Below are 6,000 nucleotides of genomic sequence, written 5' to 3'. Positions count from 1 at the left end.
TAAAGAGGGTGTTACTTCATATTTTTGGTTCACTTCCACATTTGATATCAATTAAGGGCAAGGGTTCTCTTTGAAAACACCCTCAAACTTAACGTGATATATTAGTTTCATTTTCGAACTATTTATAGTCTTAAAAATATTCCTTTACTTGGCTAACTCACTTAAATACACCCTCGATCTGCTACATGACATAACAATTAGTCTCAAACTCTTGTTGAAGCATAAGCTAAGCCTCTTAATAAAAAGTTGACAAAAGTGTTTTAAACACCCCTAAACTTGGTGAGAATTTAGGGTATATTTCACTCATGTGGAAGATCAATGGTATATTTAAGTTCATTTACTTAAGTAGAGCGGTGTTTTTAAACCTGCAAATAGTTAGAAGAAAAAACTAATCATTCACACCAAATTAAAGATATTTCTAATACTTCTCTCAATTCCAAACTTCAAGTCCTCTACAAATTAACATGATGAAAAAGACAGTAATGATGGCGGCAATGTCATTGCTGCCAATCTTAATATGAATGGAAATGGAACAAAAAGAAGAATTAACGATGTAGGCAGAAGAACTAAAGTATCCAGAGTAAGAAGAACGATGTATGGTGGCGACAATGAACTGGTGTGGTGGAGGAAGTGATGGAAAATTAAATAGGAAGAAAGGATAAAGAAATATTTTTTCCATGAAAACACCAAATCAAATACCTCTCGTGCGCCTATTGAGGTGAATAAGAAACAAAAAATAAAGTTCAAATAGTTTAATCTAAGTGAAATATATAAATAATTTTAAGGGATCGTGCTATTTGGAATAAATCTGATGCTATCTTCTTTTTTTTTTGCCAGTTGGTGGAGCAGCAAAATAGAGCTGTCAATAGGGCCCTCTTCTCTTTTATTTTTATCTTACCTACACCTTATCTTGTCGTAATTCAGCAACATCACAAGATCACCGACACATGCTAAATTAGATACAAACCTGACTAGTTACATCATGGACATAATACACTTTTATACCACAATTATCTGCTAATCATTGTGAGGATAATAAAGACTCTCTAATTTGCTTCAAATTAAGTAGTTGTTATTGTATGACTTTGCAATTTGCCTTTGAGACCTAGAGATATTGAAGAATAAAAGAACTGAAAAATAGTATAAACAAATAAGAGGGATTTTTATTTATCTATACATAACAAAAATTACACATTTCCCAGTCTTACAATATCTCATACCTTTCACAACATAACAAAAATTTCACCAAGAAAAGTTTACATCACTCAAATTCTCAGGACTGACGTTTTAACACTTGAAAAAGAGGAGAACTGGAAACCAACCAAAACAGGAATACGTGACATCATGAAGAAACTGAATACATAAACTTATATTTTTCCTAGTGCTAACAAATATATCTCACATCACGATTTCAGGTTTCAATATGCTGGATTTGATCTCCTTGTGGGGCAAAACTACACCACCATTGCTGTAAATTTCATCACAAACATGAACATCTTCTCCGAGAATGGTCATGTTCTCAACACGAGCCCATTGTCCAACAGTAGAGTGCCAACCAATGATGCTACCTGAGATGCATGCATGTTTCTTGATGCGGACTCCTCGCATCACAGTGCAACGGGAGAGTCTAACTCCAGACTCAATCACACAACCAGAACCAATTGCAACATCTGGTCCTATCAAACAACCCTCTCCGATCTTAGCAGATTCATCCACTATGACATTTCCGACAATGTGTGGTCCTGAAGCCAATTTAGGTGAAGAGTGTTTCTTTAAAGAATCCAGATAGAGTCTGAGGCCAGTAATGTAATCTCTTGGTTGGCCAACGTCCATCCAAAATCCAGGTAGCACCATTGCATACAGTTTCTTCTCTGCTGCAATTTTCGGAAAAACCTCTTTCTCAATAGATGTTGGCCGTAATTGAATTCTGTCTAGGACAGAAGGGTTCAGTAGGTAAAATCCAGCGTTGATCTTGTTGCCAACAAATAACTTTGGCTTCTCCACAAATCTCTCTACTTGCCCTGTGGATTCTTCCATGACGACAACACCATATTTAGAAGGCTCATCCACCTACATTAACCAGTGAATATTTACCTTCCGTATTCAGAATTGCCTCGGAGTTGTTGAAATATCCAAAAAGAAGTTCAATTCCATCAGAATAATAAATAACTACAACTTTACCTTGGTCACCATCAAAGAAGCCTCACCACCATGGGATTTGTGGAATTGAATCATCTCCTTAAATGGATATTCACTGATAACATCACTGTTAAGAACAAAAAATGGTTCACCAGAGTCATCTATCAGCTTATCTCTAGCCAAAGCAAGAGGACCAGCAGTGCCAAGTGGTTCAGTTTCTTGAGAACAGGTGATCTTGATTCCAAGGCTTGCCTCAAATTCTTTCAAGAAGTTCAGCATCACCTGTACCAAAAGACGCTTGTGTTGTGTTACCTTACAAGTAAGTCGCTGTACTAAAATCTCCAATAGTTGCAAATTCTGTAATGGGTAAGAAACTGACCTCAGGTTGGTAGTTAATAGCCAGTACAACTTCGGTTACTCCAACAGCCTTGAGAGCCTCGATCTGAAGACAAAACTTTTACTTTAGAAAAGAATAGTACAAGTCAATACGCTTTGCTGCTTTTTAAATTCATCCTTCTATATTTGGATGATGATAGGGCAGAGTTTGGAGGAGTCTCAATACAGATAATTCAGAACCTAACACACATATGAGGAATGAGATGTTTAAAACTGCAATTTGAAACTATTGATGATATCTACAACACCAAATTCTCTCATCTGATAACCAGTGCAAAACCAAAATAACGAGTTGGGAATAACCACAATCCAAAGCATGATGAATATGTAAGTTGAACAAGGCTGGTTATTGTGATAAATAAAGTAGGTACCTGATGCAAAATCATTGGTTTGTTAGCAAATTCGACAAGTGGCTTTGGGACGCTGAGGGTGAGTGGCCTGAGCCGAGTACCGAACCCTCCAACAAGGATAAGTGCCTTCATCTTGAGATACCAATATTCCTGCTTATAAACAGATCACAATTAAGAATTAGAGAAAAAAGATGGAACATTCTGCACTCAATCCATCTGACCAAAGTTTTCTACACGCCAAAAGAAATCCATATCCTATTGTTCTAGAGATCAATGAGAGATCCTATATCAGCACTTCACGCATCAGATCCAAGGGATTAGTAAAACTTCCACACAATTAATAGGAAAAACTATCAACCAAACAAAAAGATGAGGGAAATTGCAAGCACATTGTCAAATTATCATATAAAACTCGAAATCGAGAAAAAAAAAGAGAGAAATTCACCTGTAGATCGAGAAAATCCAAAGACTGAATTGAAGAATGAGTGGACTCAAGTCAGAGAGAGAGAGAGAGCCAAGCAAACAAAGAAGAAAAGAAGGGGAGGGGAGGGGAGTGAGTGTGTTTAGGGAGTTTGTTAAAAGATCGATCGGTGTTAGAAAAGCCACTTGTAATAGATGGATATATATATACACACACATAAACACCTATTCCCTGTAAATCTTCTAACAAGTAACCATACCCCTCTTTTTGTTTTCTATATCAAACTAAGAAATCTGTTGCCGTCCAATTCACTTTATATTACTCTTCTCTTTTTTTTTTTTTTTGTGTTTTTTGACTTATTTTAACTTGACACAAAATTTAAGAAAATTGAAATACAAAATTGCTCTTCCATTTTATCCTCTAAAACATGTGATAAATTGAAATTTTAGAATTACAAATATCATTTAAAACAATACTAGGTCAAATAAATTAATTTTCCATTTACTTAAAACGTGTGTTAATATCTGAGTTGGCAATACAGAGAATGCTGATTGGTTCTTGCTTCTAATTACAGCGGGGTAAACAAAGTAGAATTTTAAAATCCAAAGGATTCTTTTTTTATATAGGTTGAATGTCTTCCGGACCCTTATACTTGTATAAGTTTGTAGAATTTTTGTACTTAATCATTTATCAAGTAAATTGTTAAACTAAATCAAATGAATATTTTCAAACCCCTCTTATCATGTGTTTAGTTCACTAGCCTTGAATAGACGACATGTCAAATTTACGTCAGTTAAATTAATTACATATCATAATTATCTTTATTATTTATTTTTAAAAGTTATTAAACAAAGCTTTATTAGATAAAATATAAAATAATAGATTTTAAATTTATATAATTTTGGGACTCCACAACCCCCCCCCATGTAACACCAAAATCCATCGGCGAAAGTCATCATCGCCGCCACCGTTCTTCTTGCCGGCAAGACCTGTAGGTCTCCATTTCCATTTCAAACCTCACTATTTTCTTTCCATCTTTCTCCGATCTCCATAAAATTAGTAACCCTACACCGAAAGACCACCACGCGACCCACTAGGGACCGCCTTCTTTTCTCCATCGTCTTCGTCTTACCAATAAATCTCACCGCCACCTACCGTTCTGGTGAAATTGGATCAGCGTCGTGTCTCTCTTACTCCATTTTGAGTTAGTAGATTCCGATAAGCACCACCATAAAATCAACGTTGATTTCTTTTTTCGAGTGATAATAATTTGAAATGTGATGAGAAAGACATGAAGGTGATAGATAATAAGTGTATAGAAGAAGGGAAAAGGGGATGGGGAAGGAATGGGGATGGCGGCTAGAGTTTGAGGAAGAAGAAGATTTCTTTTTTAATTTATTATTTTAGTTTTTAGTTTTTTTAATTGAAAATTTATTTTAAATAGTTTTTTTTATAGAAAATAATATTTTGAATATTTTTATCGTAATAAGGTAATATGATTTATCTATTAAAAATTTAACATTAAGTTACATCATTGATATGACTATTTTTTGCGCTAAAAAATTTCGAGAATATAATATAATGTCATGTAAAATAGTTTATATAGACTAGTAATATACTATTTATGAAAATATTTTATTTTATAATGGACATTTGTTATTGTTATCGATCAAATAATTAATACTTTCTTATTTTTTGGAACCATGCTAAATATCATATCATGAATGCGTATATATTCAAATATATTGATTAATTTATGAAAGTAAAGGACGTATATTAAGTTAGTAAGAATAAAGAATATTATAACGGTAAGCATACATAACATTAATAAATAAGAAAAAGAAATTTTTATGAGTTGTTGTGAAATAGTTGAATTAAGATAAGAGTCTTACTTTTGAGTGTGAATGGTGTTAGAGAGTGTGTTATAGATCTGATTCATTCGGATGTATTCATACCATTAAGAGACTTACATGGAAATAACACAAATAAACTTAATGAACTGAATCTGAATATTATGATTCAGTTCTAAAAAACAAACACATTGAATGAGGCAAATCTGATTGATTAAGATTCAGACCCTCATTAAGTGCAAACAAATGAGGCCTGAGTTGGAATGGGCTAATGTATGTGACTTTTTTGAATTGAGAGATTCAAACAAATCTATCTCTTATCTTAAATTTTTCATATATCTTTTAAATATATTGAATTGTCAATTATTATGACTTATAATACTTTTTACATAGTCTATAGCAATATAAATTTTATTTTTAAAAAATTGAAGATTTCATGTAAAAAACCTGGTCAAACTTATATTGTTCTACTCTTGAAAAATAAAAAGTGTCATACAAATTGAGACAGAGGAAGTAATTTTAATTGTTTTATTTGTTCTTTTATAAACTTTTTACTACATAATAATTTTTTTCTTTAGTATGCCTATATATACCATATCAAAAAATTTTAAAAAATATTTCTCACGAATCAATTTATTCTACATATCAACTTAATTTTTGCTAAACAGAAATATATTAGGCTGAAATGAGCTAAGCCAATAAATAAGCAAATCAATAACACACCTAAACTTAAATAAATTAAATCAGCGGGATGGATGTGATTTTGTCACTCCTACTAATATGTATAAACTAAAACGGTTCCGAAATATACTCTTATGTTCCTAATCACTTGTCTAATTTTGAA

General features: G+C 32.9%; 1 protein-coding gene across 1 annotated transcript; it reads right to left on the bottom strand.

The window, feature by feature from the left end:
* Positions 1 to 1,145: 1,145 nt before the first annotated feature.
* Positions 1,146 to 3,592, bottom strand: GMP (GDP-mannose pyrophosphorylase). The gene is given in 5 exon segments (NM_001247096.3): positions 1,146 to 2,070; positions 2,182 to 2,421; positions 2,519 to 2,581; positions 2,907 to 3,035; positions 3,331 to 3,592. Coding segments are annotated over 4 exon segments (1,086 nt in total). The 5' UTR covers positions 3,018 to 3,035; positions 3,331 to 3,592; the 3' UTR covers positions 1,146 to 1,398.
* Positions 3,593 to 6,000: the final 2,408 nt, after the last annotated feature.

Source organism: Solanum lycopersicum, chromosome 3 (genome assembly GCF_036512215.1).
Source record: "Solanum lycopersicum chromosome 3, SLM_r2.1".
NCBI lineage: Eukaryota > Viridiplantae > Streptophyta > Magnoliopsida > Solanales > Solanaceae > Solanum > Solanum lycopersicum.
Note: the sequence above shows the minus strand (reverse complement) of the source record. Positions and strands in the feature narration are given on the sequence as shown.